Source organism: Odocoileus virginianus, unplaced genomic scaffold, assembly GCF_023699985.2.
Source record: "Odocoileus virginianus isolate 20LAN1187 ecotype Illinois unplaced genomic scaffold, Ovbor_1.2 Unplaced_Scaffold_4, whole genome shotgun sequence".
In the NCBI taxonomy this organism is placed as follows: Eukaryota; Metazoa; Chordata; class Mammalia; order Artiodactyla; family Cervidae; genus Odocoileus; species Odocoileus virginianus.
In genome coordinates this window covers 3,743,547-3,759,678 of record NW_027224266.1, presented here as the reverse complement: position 1 = coordinate 3,759,678, position 16,132 = coordinate 3,743,547, and the positions used below count along the sequence as shown (strand labels likewise).

Sequence of the window (16,132 nt, the reverse complement as noted above, 5' to 3'; positions counted from 1 at the left end):
AGTCACAGCCAAGATGTGTTAACTAGAAGCTGGATTTCAGCTTCAGTGCAGTCTTAGAGTCCCATTTCTTTGTGATCTTCCCACTTTGGTTCCCCTCACCAAGGCATCTGGGTGTCCTGTCACCTGCTCTGTGTTCATGGCTACAGTTGAAAATAACATGCTGGTAGGCAGAAATAAAGAGAAGTAGAAAACTGCTGCAAATGACCCAGGCAAGTTAAAATCAGGTTAAAGGCAAAGTAAGTAAAAGGCCAGACAGGAATTGGTGCAAACAGCACAAACCCTATTGGAGAAGGCAATGGCAACCCACTCTAGTACTCTTGTCTGGAAAATCCCATGGACGGAGAAGCCTGGTTGGCTACAGTCCATGAGGTTGCGAAGAGTCAGGCAAGGCTGAGCGACTTCACCTTCACTTTTCACTTTCATGCATTGGAGAAGGAAATGGCACCTACTCCAGTGTTCTTGCCTGGAGAATCCCAGGGACGGAGGAGCCTGGTGGGCTGCCATCTATGGGGTCGCACAGAGTCGGACACGACTGAAGCGACTTAACAGCAGCAGCAGCACAAACCCTATAACAGTATTTAAAATGATCACCACAGTTCCCAAAGAACCCAAGAAAAGGAAAACTGGCATGTGTCTAGTCTTATCTGGAGGAGAGAATTACAGAGTATTCCAGTTAGTTCAGTTCCACTTTCATTTGTTAAGTCACCACCATGGCAGGCATTGAAGAGAGAGGCTGAGGAAGACAGTGGTCACAACCACTGAGGTGCATATAATAAAGTGTTCAATATTATCTCGAATACAGAGGCAGTCATAGACTACCATTGAAGGTACAGAGGAAGGAGGCTAGTTTAACAGAGATTGGGGAGACGGAAGCAGTCAGGGAAGGAGTTCTGAGGAGGCATCGTGCAAATGAGGTCATCAGGCATGTTCAGGCGTGGCAAATAGGCTCACGTGTTGCATTTGTTTGTGTTTATCTATCAACAGTGACTATTTCCCGCATGTACTTGCACAACAGGTTTCCCTCATTGTTCAGATTTTTCATTTCTTGAGTCTGAATAATGAATTCAGATGGCAAAAGATAAGTTTTTTCCCCCTGAGTCTGATATATTTTGTTCCTGAGTTTTAGAGAGCAATCAGCAAAGCTTCAGACAGTGACACATCTGTCCAAAGATTTATCCGAGTTTATTCTGATCCTGTGTTTGAATAGCGAGAGATTCCTGTATTTGTATTTCTCCCCTTATAAATTATTGATTCGGATCTGTTGCCTTCAAGAATTATGAAGATAATCTAATGTTACTGCCAGATGTCATCAAACTAAAAGGTGTTTGAGAATTGGATACTTACTATGTGACTAGTAAATCATGTTTATCTCTCACATAAAAAGAACTTGTTGAAGCACATTAACAGCAGACTACATTATTTGAAAAGCATTTGGTACTACATATACTTTTATATATGACTTCTTGTTTTGTTCTTTTTGTTTCTTTTTATTTTTAATTGAATATACTTGGTATATGTGTTTTATTTATTAATGAGCAATTTATGGTACTGTTTTCCGGTCTGATTCTATTGTAGACAGCTATGAATATCTCCAAAATGCACCTCCTGGATTTTTTCCAAGACTTGGTGTTATTGGTTTTGCTGGAGTTGTTGGACTCATTTTGGCTAGAGGTAGGTACAATTTTATAGTTTTTTTAAGGAAAAAATTCATAAATCAGAGATAAGATATATGTTTGGTTCTTTGTTTTCATTTATCAGTTTTTGGAATAATGAGTTGGCTTCTGCATATGGCCTTCTTGGTGTATAATTGATATGATTATTTTCTGCAGTATATTTGATTTTAAACATATATAAAAACTGTAAAAAAATAAAATAAAAAATGTGTACTTTTGATTTAAAGAAGTTAGTTATCTTTCATAGGCACATTTACTTCATTTACTTGGTCAAATTCCTGTTGCTCTTCAGTACAGAAAGTGAACTTTTGTTAACCAAGACCTGTCACACATGAGAGACTGTTTGTAAATATTTCACTATTAAGATCAGGCTAATTGGTTGGAATTCTGGCAGTTTACCTCTTAGATGTTTTTGTACACATGTAGAATGGCATATGTTCAAGGTTGTGCACTGTAGTATTTTTTTGAAATATAAAAGATTAGAAAGTAAAAAAAAAATCAGGCTATTAATCACAGTACAGTGATTTCATAGAGAGTTTATAATTTCTTGATGTCTTATAGCTTCAGTCAGTGATGATAAAAAAATCTTTTAAAATACTTAAAGTTAAAAGCTAACAAATATCAACTTAGAGATATTACTACACCTTACTACTGGATTACAAAGAATTTATAGGAAATTCAGGATGATAAAATACTTTAATGAGATGAATTTGTTATGAACTACTTGGAAGTTTCACTGGTTGTAAAATTCAGATTACAAAATTTTCTAAATTAGAAAGATTATGAACCCTGTAATCAGGTTCCCATAAGAGATAACTATAGAGACTAGTTTGATAACCATTTCTCAATATTAAGAACCTTTCTATACATGGCTTAACCATTCTTTTACAATATGGAAGAATGCTGTCCTGGTGCCACTCCCCGAGCATGTGGAATGAACTCCTGTTGTAGTTTCTGTGTCCTCCTCCCATTTGGCGCAGAATATATAAGAATTAAAAGCAGAGTTTATTTTTGCTAATCGACTTGGGCAATAGTTGAATCAGCTTTTTGTCCCAAACTTCTTTCCTCTCCTTCTGTAAAGCTGTCCAAAAAAGCATTCCTATCTTATTTAGATAGTGTTTAGGATTTATGGAGATCCCAAGGCCAGGGTGTTGGAATGTTGACTGGCTGTCAGGGAGCCAGGAATGTGGAATCAAGTGAGATTAGCTTCCTCCTTCCCTCTCCGTGGGGAGAGCACATGGAACAGTTTTACAGCTCCCTGTGCCATGCATGCGCTCTACACTGTGTTCATCCTCTGCACATTCACTGGGCTGACCGTCCTGAAGACGACTGGGAACTGTGCTCTCCTGAGCAGATCAGCAACAGAAGGACATCTGCTGCTGTGGGGCCTTTGCCTTTGTCTTTATTTGCTTGTTTGTTTAGATGTTCCCCTTTCTTTTTCCTTTTCCTGAGAGGACTCTAGTTGTATTAAAATACTTTAAAACCTTAATTCTTTTCCAGAAAAGTACACATGCACACATACTGTACAATAGATCTTTTCCCATGGGTGCTAGGATATAGGAGCCTGAGGTAAACACCATTGGGTGGGGGTTCCTAAGCAAAATGAGTGGGAGGGTAAGTATGTTTATAGGTGGTCAGAGTGATTTGCAGGCCCCTGTAGGTATGCTGGCAGCAGTATGATGGGCTAAGTCTTTCCTGGTAGCATTTCTTTTCTTTCTTTTTTCAAACATTTTATTTATTTTAATATAATTTTATTTTTTTAATAAAGAAATTAAGTTTTTTTTCTTAAGTACACACAGTTGTATGAATTGCCTGTATACAAATTAACCAGGGCTTGACAACTCAATAGACAGGTTTCATTTATAATTAGGACTTTTTTTTATAGTAAATATCTCTAAAATGCTAGGCAATTGTTTATCCTTTCAAGCATAATTTTCCCCCTCCCCATTTTGTAAAGTAATATTAATTATTATAGAGAACATTGTACTTAAAGTAGGAAAATAATCTATAATAAAAATATATATGTATTTACAGTATACAAAGTGATGTTCTGATACATATATATGTATATGACAGGGTTGCCTGCTGTCACCCTATTTGTTTAATCTGTACACTGAGCACATTATGAGAAATGCTGGGCTGGATGAGTTACAAGCTGGAATCAAGATAGGTGGGAGAAACATCAACAACCTCAGATATGCAGATGATACCACTCTAATGGCAGAAAGCAAAGAGGAACTAAAGAACCTCTTGATGAGGGTGAAGGAGGAGAGTGAAAGAGCCAGCTTAAAACTAAATATTAAAAAACTAAGATCATGGCATCTGGCCCCATTACTTCATGGCAAATAGAAGGGGGAAAGGTGGAAGTAGTGACAGATTTCCTCTTGGGCTCTAAAATCACTGTGGATGGTGACTGCAGCCATGAAATCAGAAGACAATTGCTTCTTGGCAGGAAAGCTATGACAAACCTAGACAGTGTGTTGAAAAGCAGAGACATTACTCTGCTGACAAAGGTCCATATAGTCAAGGCTATGGTCTTCCCAGTGGTCATGTACGGTTGTGAGAGCTGGACTGTAAAGAAGGCAGAGCACTGAAGAATTGATGCCTTCGAACTGTGGTGCTGGAGAAGACTCCTGAGAGTCCCTTGGACAGCAAGGAGATCAAACCAGTCAATCTTAAGGGAAATCAACCCTGAATACTTGTTGGAAGGACTGATGCTGAAGCTGAAACTCCAGTATTTTGGTCATCTGATGCAAACAGCTGACTCATTGGAAAAGTCCCTGATGCTGGGAAAGATTGAGGGCAGAAGGAGAAGAGGGTGTCAGAGGATGAGATGGCTGGATGGCATCACCAATGCAATGGACATGAACTTGGGCAAACTTCAGGAGATGGTGAGGGACAGAGAGGCCTGGTGTGCTGCAGTCCATGGGGTCGCAAAGAGTCGGACATGACTGGGCGACTGAACAACAGCAGCAACAACATATGTGTATAAATAGTGAAATGATTACTGGAGTGGAGCTAATTAATGTATCTTTTCACATAGTTACCTTTTTTGTGATGAGAGCATCTGAAATCTCCTCTCTTAGTAAATGTCCAGGGTTCAGTATTATTAACTAGTTATCATACTGCACATTAGATCTCTAGACTTACTCATCCTACATAACTGCACCTTTGTATCCTTTGACCAATATCTCCACATTTCTCCCACCTCCCTACTCTTGATAGCCACCCTTCTAGTCTTTGCTTCTGTATATTTGACTTTTTTAGCTTCTACATATCAGTGAGATCATGTGCTGTTTTTTCTTTCTCTGTCTGGATTATTTCACTTAGCATAATGTCCTCTAGGTTCATCCATATTTTTGCACATGGTAGAATGTCCTTATTTTTAAAGGCTTAATAATATTCCATTGCAAATGTATACCACAGTTTCTTTATCCATTCCTCCACTCCAGACATTTAGTTTGTTTTCATGTGTTGACTCTTGTGAATAATGCTGCATTGAACATGAGGTATTTCAGGTTACTGACTTCATTTCCTTTGGATATACACCTGGAAGAGGGATTGCTGGATCATACAGATAGGTTTCTTGGGCATTTAGCAGATAACAGTGATGAGGGTGGCCTGGACTGTGGTGATTACAAGAGGTATCTCTCTGGAAGAGAAATGAATGGATGATTATTCAGAGAAAGTAGGCCCAGCCAGGCCACTCAAGGAGGGCAGGTGGTTGTTGCCCTTTGTTGTTGCCATTTGGAGGCTCCCTCTGGCCATGCTGACAGTTACAGTCTACATCACTGGCTTCTTGGGAAGTTTGGGGCTGGAAACAGGAAGGGAAGCAGGGGATTGTACTTCCTTCCAGAACTTCTAGGACCCCTAGCTTATTGTGTGCACCAGTTGGAACTAGAAACCCAAGAGCAGCTGCCTATCAGCTTTCTCTGTGCACAGTGCTCAGTTGCTCAGTTGTGTCCAACTCTTTGCAATCCCATGGACTGTAGCCCTCCAGGCTCCTCTGTCCATGGGATTTCCCAGGCAAGAATATTGGAGTGGATTGCCATTTCCTTCTCCAGGGGATCTTCCCAACCCAGGGATTGAAATTCCTGCGTCTCCTGCACTGGCAGGCAGATTCTTTACCACTGAGCCCCTGGGGAGCCTCTATCAGATTCCTCTTATATATTCTTGATTATTTTCTTCTTTTGAATTATTTTACTTTGATCATTTCTAAGAGCTCTTTTCTGCTCTGTTTCACAGAGCTCATTTTTCTTTTAATGCAGTAGCTTCTTAAATTTATTGATGATACCTAAGAACAAGTTTAATTTAAGTTCTTCTCTTTCCTTTGGGGTCATTTTTCTGTCTTTCTTGTCTTGATGTTCTCTTTTATGTTGTGAGCTTTCTTTACCTTTCCTCGGTTGTACAGTCGTATTTAAGAGCAAGGCGATTGGAACTCTAATAAGAACTTTTTACACATAAATGGGACTTGCTGGGAAGCAGGTTCTCTCTCTGGGTTAGCTGAGAGGGAACTGACCTTAAAGGAGAGTGGTGACAATGCCCACCTGAGTGAGGCTGGACTTTCTCCACTAACATGCACATGCTGTTACACCAGCTGTCTTGGCTTTCAGCAGCAAATCTGTGGCATTTCTTTAGAGGTACCTTGTGCCCCTTTTAAGATTTTGTCTGGAGAGATGCCCTGACCACAGCATTTTGGCACTGGCATGGTGTGGAGGAATCTTACACAGTGTTAGATGTACAAGGCAAACTGTGATGATAGAGATAATAAATCCTCTGATGGTGTCCACAACCTTTTATTTAATAGGTTCAAAGATAAAGAAGCTTGTGTATCCACCTGGTTTCATGGGATTTGCTGCCTCTCTTTATTATCCACAGCATGCCATTGTATTTGTCCAGGTAGGTTATATCAATAAGCTTTCATGCTCATGTATGTATGGGTTTACTGCTTCATTTAGTTTTATTTTGCAGACTTTATAACACCAGAGTAAAATTTCTTTGCACATGTAGATTTAAATGGTTTTGCAGCAAATTTAAATGGTTTTCTCCACTGTATACCTCAGTTCTGGCCCTCCTTTCAATGTCAGTATTCAGAGAAGGCAAGCTAATTTGAATATTAATAAAAGAAAATTTAATATACTTTTTTGCATAATTACATGGAAGCCCAGAGACTCAAATTCCAGAGTTGGTGTTTACAGATCAGTTTGGGTGTACCTGGTCATAGCCTGCCCTCCTTGGTGTTGTAGGCATGGGCCTTGTACTCTGGCCTTCTGCCTTCCCCTTCATCTGGTGCCGGCCTCACTTTCCTTGCCGGGGGCTTCAGGGAGTGCAGTTCGCTCCATTGGGAATGCCCTTTTTAGGACTGTCAGTTGGCTGCTCCTTTCTTACCCTTGAGGCCTCAGCTTGATGGCATCCTGGCAGGTAGAACACAGTGGCCGAGACATGAGTACAGCTGATGCCTTCGTCAGCTCAAGCTGCCATGACAAAATACCACAGCCTGTGAGGCTTAAACAACAGAAATTTATTTTCTCACAGTTCTGAAGGCTGGAAGTCCAAGATCAAGGTGTCAGCAGGGTTGGTTTCTCCTGAGGCCTCTCTCCTTGACTTGCAGATGGCCACCTTCTCCATGTCCTCGCGTAGCCTTGTCACTGTATGCACACTTCCCTGATGTGTCATCCTTGTCTTATAATGACACCAGTGGATTAGAGCTCCACCCTTATGACTTCACTTGACCTTAATTACCTCTTTAAAGGCCCTTTCTCCAAACAGTCACATTGTGGGTTAGGGCTTCAACACATGAGTTTTGGGGGACACAGTTCAGTCCATAACAGCTGGACCAGCAGTGCTCAGACTGTAGTCCCTGGATCAGTGGGATCAGGATCGCCTGGGAACTTATTAGAAATGCAAGTTTTCAGGCCCCAACCCAGACCTATTGACTCAGACCCTGAGAGTTAGGGCCAGCAGTCTGTGTTTTTAGCAGGCCCTCTGTGGGATTTTTGCAGGCCCGTAATATTTGAGAACCACTGATAAAGACGTTAGACTCCCTAAGGGCAGTGGTGTCTGGACTTGGAGGGACTGTACACATAGAATCCCTTGGAAAACTGGCAAGAACGAGGCTGACTTAAAGTTTTGAGATCCTACGTAGCTTCTGGAGATGGGGATTCATTTGTTAGAACTGCCATATCACACTGAAACTGGTTTCTAGGAAGAAGAGCAGTGCCATCACCAGAATTAGTCCTTGAAGCTCTGAGCCAATCCGACCAGACACTGTGCCCCCTGGAGTCCTTGTAATATCATTAAGTCTAGATTCCTGGATGGTGCTCCAGTTGTAGGTGGGAGCCCAGTGGATCCAGCTGTGGGAAATTGTTGGCTTTGGTGGCAAATACCAGTACGATCTTTATAACATGGGTTTGGCGTTGTTTATAGCAGTCCTGGAGGCAGTTACTGATCCTCTGCCTGCTTCAGTCCTAACTCTGAAACAGTGAATCATGTCTGCCTGCTCTAGATCACAAAAATAATCAAGCATCATCTTAGTCTGTTATGGTTTAAATAGTAAATTGGCTGGTGGTTGAGAAGCATATGTAGTAACCCTCTGAGTAGAGGTCTTTTTTTTTATCTTCCATGCCACAGCATGCATTGCAAAAGAATTGTTTGTATTCACAACCAAGATAGTAGCATACAAATCTGAGTTGTATTCTAATTTATTTTTAAAGGCAGTGGGAAGGAGTTTTGTCTTTTTTTTTTGGTACCTAGAGTGAGCCAGAACAAAGCAATTAACTATTTTCACTAGATATAAAACATTAGTGATCTGTTTGGGATGATGAAAAAGTTCTGGAAATAGTGGTGGTGATGGTCACATAACATTGTGAATGTAATTACCACTGAATTGTACACCTAGAAGTGGTTAAAATGGTAAATTTTATATTATGTGTATTTTGCACAATAAAACAAAACAAACATCAGTGATCGAAAGAGAATTAGTTCCTATTTCACAGTTTCTTTTCTACTTCCTCTTTTTTTTTTCCTCCTAATGAATGCCATGACCTTGGACAAACCACTTAATCACTTATGTTTTCTTTTCTGTTCAGTAGTGTCTGGAGAATACTATTGTCAGAAAACTCTGAAAGTGATGGGCGAATATTATTTTTCTCTCAGAAATTTAAAACACTGAGAACAGTGCCATACTGATAGTAAATGCTTATTACATCTACCAATGAGTCTGAGAATCATATCATATCATATTTTAAGAACAGTTGGCATAACTGGAAGTATATAACTTGTAAGAAACCAGTATGTTGCAGCCAAATGCTGGATTTACTAGCATTGTGACCTTGGACGAGTCATTTGGCCTCTGAATATTTCCTAATAATCTCTGCCTACTTACCATATAGCATTGTTATATAGAATAGAGGTAAATCATGTGAATGTGCTTGGTAAAGTAAAATGCTATATAGAGACAAATGATAATAAAAATTCAGAAGAGAATAATAACTGCTTTCAGAAAATCAAAGTAGTTTCATGTAGAAGACAAATCAATATTGTCATAAGTAGGACCAATGAATGCAAATTATTGGAAGTTTCTTTTTAAGAAAGCTCAATATTTTTAATAAAAGTTTCCAGTAATTGAAGTCAGCAGGCCAAAGGTGGATCAGCACCTTTTAAGGTAGGGAGCTCACTTACTCCAAAATATTCTCTGACCCTGCAGCCTACCTTTCTGCATGTTGTAGAAAGGATTTTGGAGCAGAAAGCAAAAGCCCTATAGAAACTCAAAGACTTTTATCTTTTGAGGGATCTGGGAACACTGACCACCTTTACTGGGCTCACTTTTTTTTTTTACCTAGCCCCTAAAATGAATGAATGATTTTCGTCTTGAGTTTCAGACTTGGTTGGCTGTTACGTGCGTCCTAGATGTGATAGGTAGAAGCCTTCTTTCTTATCTGATTTTTCAGGAATTTCTCATATCAGCATTTTTTTCCCACATTTTTCCCTTGAAATTGTGAAAGGTTGAAATATACACCTATAATTTATGGCACATTATTTTAAATAGTAGCTATACCTGGGCAAACTATTTTTTCTTCTTACCCTATCATTCTTGCTTTTATTTGGTTACATTGCATAGTTTTTTTTTTCATTGTATAGTTTTAATGTGTATGTATATTTTATTTCAAGGTCAGTGGAGAGAAATTGTATGACTGGGGTTTACGAGGCTACATTGTCGTAGAAGATTTGTGGAAGGAGAACTTTCAAAAGGTGAGAAAGATCTTTTTAATTATCTTCCTTTCAGTTTAAATGTGTGGCTTCTCTCAGGTTTTATAAAATTATTGATAGCCCTGTTGCTTGCTCTTGCTTTTTGTGTTTGTATTTCCTTATGCTTGTAGCTCAGATTCTCGGGTGGCCTTTATTAGAGGAGCAATAGAACTTCTATACATTTGATTGTTTTTAGCAGGGCTGAATATAAGTGGGGATCATAGAATGCATTCCACTTCAGTCTTAGACCATAATTTCCGCTCTATTGTATTTATAATTTGTTCAGAGTGTTGCGTATTATCTGAAAGTTTTATCAAAACTAGAATAGATGGAAACAGGGTATGTTCCCAGAAGAAGAGGAATAGCTGAGACTCCTCCTCTTGCTGTTTTGCTCATCATGGGCCCCATTCTTTGCTTTATCGGTACTGTATCTGTTCATCCCCTAGCCTCTGGGCCAAGTTAAGGGCACCAGTTACAGGCCACTTTACTGACTTGTGGGCGAGCATCAGAGGGGAAGAGGTTGTGGAATTAAAGGACATGCCATTTTTTGTCTCTTCTCACAGCCACTTAGCTGATTAAATGTTGCCCATGTTTGCTGGAACATTCTCCTCTGATAAGGAAGAGTAAGTGTAGAACAAGGTATCATGTCTTCTCTGAACACTCAGAGGCACAGCCCAATGAGGAAGAATTAGGGTTCTTATTATTAGCATACCTTATCTTAGAACACTTGATTCTGGTCATCTCAAATCAGAGTACTCTTTTAAAAAATATAAATACCTGTCTCAAAATTAAAGTTCAGGATTTCGGACTGGAACTTGAAAGTAACATTGTAGAATAAATTATAAGCCCTTCTCATTAGTTACATAAATAGTCTTCCAGTGAAATCTTTTTTTTTTTCCTTCCAGTGAAATCTTAAGACTAGGTTTTATACTGGTGATTTCTAAAGGAATTAACCTCTATTGAGCCTGTTTAAAACCAGCTAGCTCTTGAGTAGGAAGTTGTATATTAATATCAAGTGCCCTCTGGCAATCCATTTTAAAGAATAAACACTCATAGTTTTATTTTCATTTCTCTGACATTTTCTTTGGAAGCTCTCTTTCCTGTTTAAAAAATTCCTTAAGTCCACGCTGAGTTGAATATGAGAAAGGAAGTAGAAATGTGGCAAATGAAACTCCTCCACAGTTCTGCATGCTCTGTGTGGTGTCAGTACAGAGCTGATGCACACAAAAGCCAAGGCGGAGGGCTCCACTGGGAGTCTGAGCGTTCACTGTGGTATCAGGCAGACGCATGCTCACCAACTGGACTGTGGTTGGAATGCAAGCTGAACAGGCCAGCATTTTATAGCTGTTTGAAAACGTTGGATATGGGGAGTGAGGTAGTAACGATGCCTAGTTAGCCAGAGGTTGGTCTATATATCTTCTCTGGTCTCCCGTCTGTGCCCTTGCCCTCTTGCGCATCACTGAGAGTCCTACTCATTCACTCTCAAAGCACAGTTCTCCTGCCAGCTATCTGTTGTGACCAGAAGGTAATAAAATGGGTATTAACAACTTAAACATTTAGCACAAGTTTTAAGTGAAAAATATCAGAAGGCCCTTTTAATTCAAGATTTGATGTACTTAGATTTGGGGAATTATTTGATAGTGAAATGCTTTTGTTTTTTGTTGATTTCCCTGCCCCCCCCCTTGTTGGACTTTGTGGGTTTCAGTATTTTTTATTTTTTCTTTACTAATGACAGTAAAGATTTAAGCTACCCTGGAACAGGAATCTTTTGGAGCTCAGGAACTCTGAAGGGAATTGGGGAACACTTCATGGATTTTTGTTTGTTTCTTAGCATGTTTAGAAATGGGTTTTCAGGTCAGGCTTTAATTACCAGTCTCAAGTTCAGTGCAGTTTGATTCATAATTGTACTACAATCATGTAACAGATATACATACTTTTGGTTGCAAATAGTCAAAAGAAATTTGTGGCCATTGTATTTTTTTTCTTTTTTTTTCCATTTATTTTTATTAGTTGGAGGCTAATTACTTTACAACATTGCAGTGGTTTTTGTCATACATTGAAATGAATTAGCCATGGATTTACATGTATTCCCCATCCCGGTCCCCCCTCCCACCTCCCTCTCCACCCCATCCCTCTGGGTCTTCCCAGTGCACCAGGCCCGAGCACTTGTCTCATGCATCCAACCTGGGCTGGTGATCTGTTTCACCCTAGATAATATACATGTTTCGATGCTGTTCTCTTGAAACATCCCACCCTCGCCTTCTCCCAGAGTCCACAAGTCTGTTCTATACATCTGAGTCTCTTTTTCTGTTTTGCATATAGGGTTATGATTACCATCTTTCTAAATTCCATATATATGTGTTAGTATACTGTAATGGTCTTTATCTTTCTGGCTTACTTCGCTCTGTATAATGGGCTCCAGTTTCATCCATCTCATTAGAACTGATTCAAATGAATTCTTTTTAATGGCTGAGTAATATTCCATGGTGTATATGTACCACAGCTTCCTCATCCATTCGTCTGCTGATGGGCATCTAGGTTGCTTCCATGTCCTGGCTATCATAAACAGTGCTGCAATGAACATTGGGGTGCACGTGTCTCTTTCAGATCTGGTTTCCTCTGTGTGTATGCCCAGAAGTGGGATTGCTGGGTCATATGGCAGTTCTATTTCCAGCTTTTTAAGAAATCTCCTCACTGTTTTCCATAGTGGCTTTACTAATTTGCATTCCCACCAACAGTGTAAGAGGGTTCCCTTTTCTCCACCCCCTCTCCAGCATTTATTGCTTGTAGACTTTTGGATAGCAGCCATCCTGACTGGCGTGTAATGGTACCTCATTGTGGTTTTGATTTGCATTTCTCTGATAATGAGTGATGTTGAGCATCTTTTCATGTGTTTTTTTGCCATCTGTGTGTCTTCCTTGGAGAAATGTCTGTTTAGTTCTTTGGCCCATTTTTTGATTGGGTCATTTATTTTTCTGGAGTTGAGCTGGAGGAGTTGCTTGTATATTTTTGAGATTAATCCTTTGTCTGTTGCTTCGTTTGCTATTATTTTCTCCCAATCTGAGCGCTGTCTTTTCACCTTGCTTATAGTTTCCTTTGTTGTGCAAAAGCTTTTAAGTTTCATTAGGTCCCATTTGTTTATTTTTGCTTTTGTTTCTAAAATTCTGGGATGTGGGTCATAGAGGATCCTGCTGTGATTTATGTCGGAGAGTGTTTTGCCTATGTTCTCCTCTAGGAGTTTGATAGTTTCTGGTCTTACATTTAGATCTTTAATCCCTTTTGGGTTTATTTTTGTGTATGGTGTTAGAAAGTGTTCTAGTTTCATTCTTTTACAGGTGGTTGACCAGTTTTCCCAGCACCACTTGTTAAAGAGGTTGTCTTTTTTCCATTGTATATCCTTGCCTCCTTTGTTGAAGATAAGGTGATCATAGGTTCGTGGATTTATCTCTGAGCTTTCTATTCTGTTCCATTGATCTATATTTCTGTCTTTGTGCCAGTACCATACTGTCTTGATGACTGTGGCTTTGTAGTATAGTCTGAAGTCAGGCAGGTTGATTCCTCCAGTTCCATTCTTCTTTCTCAAGATTACTTTGGCTATTCGAGGTTTTCTGTATTTCCATACAAATTGTGAAATTATTTATTCTAGTTCTGTGAAAAATACCGTTGGTAGTTTGATAGGGATTGCATTGAATCTATAGATTGCTTTGGGTAGTATAGCCATTTTGACAATATTAATTCTTCCAATCCACGAACATGGTATATTTCTCCATCTGTTTGTGTCCTCTTTGATTTCTTTCATCAGTGTTTTATAGTTTTCTATGTATAGGTCTTTTGTTTCTTTAGGAGGTAGATATACTCCTAAGTATTTTATTCTTTTTGTTGCAATGGTGAATGGTATTGTTTCCTTAATTTCTCTTTCTGTTTTCTCCTTGTTAGTGTATAGGAATGCAAGAGATTTCTGTGTGTTAATTTTATATCCTGCAACTTTACTGTATTCGTTGATTAGCTCTAGTAATTTTCTGGTAGAGTCTTTAGGGTTTTCTATGTAGAGGATCATGTCATCTGCAAACAGAGTTTCACTTCTTCTTTTCCTATCTGGATTCCTTTTACTTCTTTTTCTGCCCTGATTGCTGTGGCCAACACTTCCAAAACTATGGTGAATAGTAGTGGTGAGAGTGGGCACCCTTGTCTTGTTCCTGATTTCAGGGGAAATGCTTTCAATTTTTCACCATTGAGGGTGCTGCTTGCTGTGGGTTTGTCATATATAGCTTTTATTATGTTGAGGTATGTTCCTTCTATTCCTGCTTTCTGGAGAGTTTTAATCATAAATGGATGTTGAATTTTGTCCAAAGGCTTTTTCTGCATCTATTGAGATAATCATATGGTTTTTATCTTTCAATTTGTTAATGTGGTGTATTACATTGATTGATTTGCGGATATTAAAGAATCCTTGCATTCCTGGGATAAAGCCCACTTGGTCATGGTGTATGATTTTTTTAATATGTTGTTGGATTCTGTTTGCTAGAATTTTGTTAAGGAATTTTGCATCTATGTTCATCAGTGATATTGGCCTGTAGTTTTCTTTTTTTGTGGCATCTTTGTCTGGTTTTGGAATTAGGGTGATGGTGGCCTCATAGAATGAGTTTGGAAGTTTACCTTCTTCTGCAATTTTCTGGAAGAGTTTGAGTAAGATAGGTGTTAGCTCTTCTCTAAATTTTTGGTAGAATTCAGCTGTGAAGCCATCTGGTCCTAGGCTTTTGTTTGCTGGAAGATTTCTGATTACAGTTTCTATTTCCTTGCTTGTGATGGGTTTGTTAAGATCTTCTATTTCTTCCTGGTTCAGTTTTGGAAAGTTATACTTCTCTAAGAACTTGTCCATTTCTTCCAAGTTGTCCATTTTATTGGCATAGAGCTGCTGGTAGTAGTCTCTTATGATCATTTGTATTTCAGTGTTGTCTGTTGTGATCTCTCCATTTTCGTTTCTGATTTTGTTAATTTGATTGTTCTCCCTTTGTTTCTTAATGAGTCTTGCTAATGGTTTGTCAATTTTGTTTATTTTTTCAAAAAACCAGCTTTTAGCTTTGTTGACTTTTGCTATGGTCTCTTTAGTTTCTTTTGCATTTATTTCTGCCCTAATTTTTAAGATTTCTTTCCTTCTACTAACCCAGGGGTTCTTCATTTCTTCCTTCTCTAGTTGCTTTAGGTGTAGAGTTAGGTTATTTATTTGACTTTTTTCTTGTTTCTTGAGGTCGGCCTGTAATGCTATGAATCTTCCCCTTAGCACTGCTTTTACAGTGTCCCGTAGGTTTTGGGTTGTTGTGTTTTCATTTTCATTCATTTCTATGCATATTTTGATTTCTTTTTTGATTTCTTCTATGATTTGTTGGTTATTCAGAAGGGTGTTGTTTAGCCTCCATATGTTTGAATTTTTAATAATTTTTTTCCTGTAATTGAGATCTAATCTTACTGCACTGTGGTCAGAAAAGATGACTGGAATGATTTCAATTTTTTTGAATTTACCAAGACTAGATTTATGGCCCAGGATGTGATCTATTCTGGAGAAGGTTCCGTGTGCACATGAGAAAAAGGTGAAGTTGATTGTTTTGGGGTGAAATGTCCTATAGATGTCAATAAGGTCTAGCTGGTCCATTGTGTCCTTTAAAGTTTGTGTTTCCTTGTTCATTTTCTGTTTAGTTGATCTATCCATAGTTGTGAGTGGGGTATTAAAGTCTCCTACTATTATTGTGTTACTATGAATTTCCTCTTTCATACTCATTAGCATTTGCCTTACAGATTGCGGTGCTCCTATGTTGGGTGCATATATATTTATAATCGTTATATCTTCTTCTTGGATTGATCCTTTGATCATTATGTAGTGTCCTTCTTTGTCTCTTTTCACAGCCTTTATTTGAAAGTCTATTTTATCTGATATGAGTATTGCGACTCCTGCTTTCTTTTGGTCTCCGTTTGTGTGAAATATTTTTTTCCAGCCCTTCACTTTTAGTCTGTATGTGTCCCTTGTTTTGAGGTGGGTCTCTTGTAGACAGCATATATAGGGGTCTTGCTTTTGTATCCATTCAGCAAGCCTTTGTCTTTTGGTTGGGGCATTCAGCCCATTTACATTTAAGGTAATTATTGATAGGTATGGTCCCGTTGCCATTTATTTTGTTGTTTGGGGTTCACGTTTATACCACCTTTCTGTGTTTCCTGTC

At 38.9% G+C, this 16,132-nt stretch overlaps 1 protein-coding gene across 2 annotated transcripts in view; it reads left to right on the top strand.

Annotated features, from left to right (window-relative positions):
* APOO (apolipoprotein O) overlaps nt 1–16,132 on the top strand; it is a 59,971-nt gene that overhangs the window by 31,737 nt on the left and 12,102 nt on the right. For both annotated transcript variants that reach the window (XM_020903060.2, XM_020903059.2), the window contains exons 5-7: nt 1,576–1,671; nt 6,481–6,572; nt 9,843–9,923. In XM_020903060.2, coding sequence (XP_020758719.2) covers nt 1,576–1,671; nt 6,481–6,572; nt 9,843–9,923 — 269 coding nt within the window. The remainder of the gene's footprint in view (nt 1–1,575; nt 1,672–6,480; nt 6,573–9,842; nt 9,924–16,132) is intronic.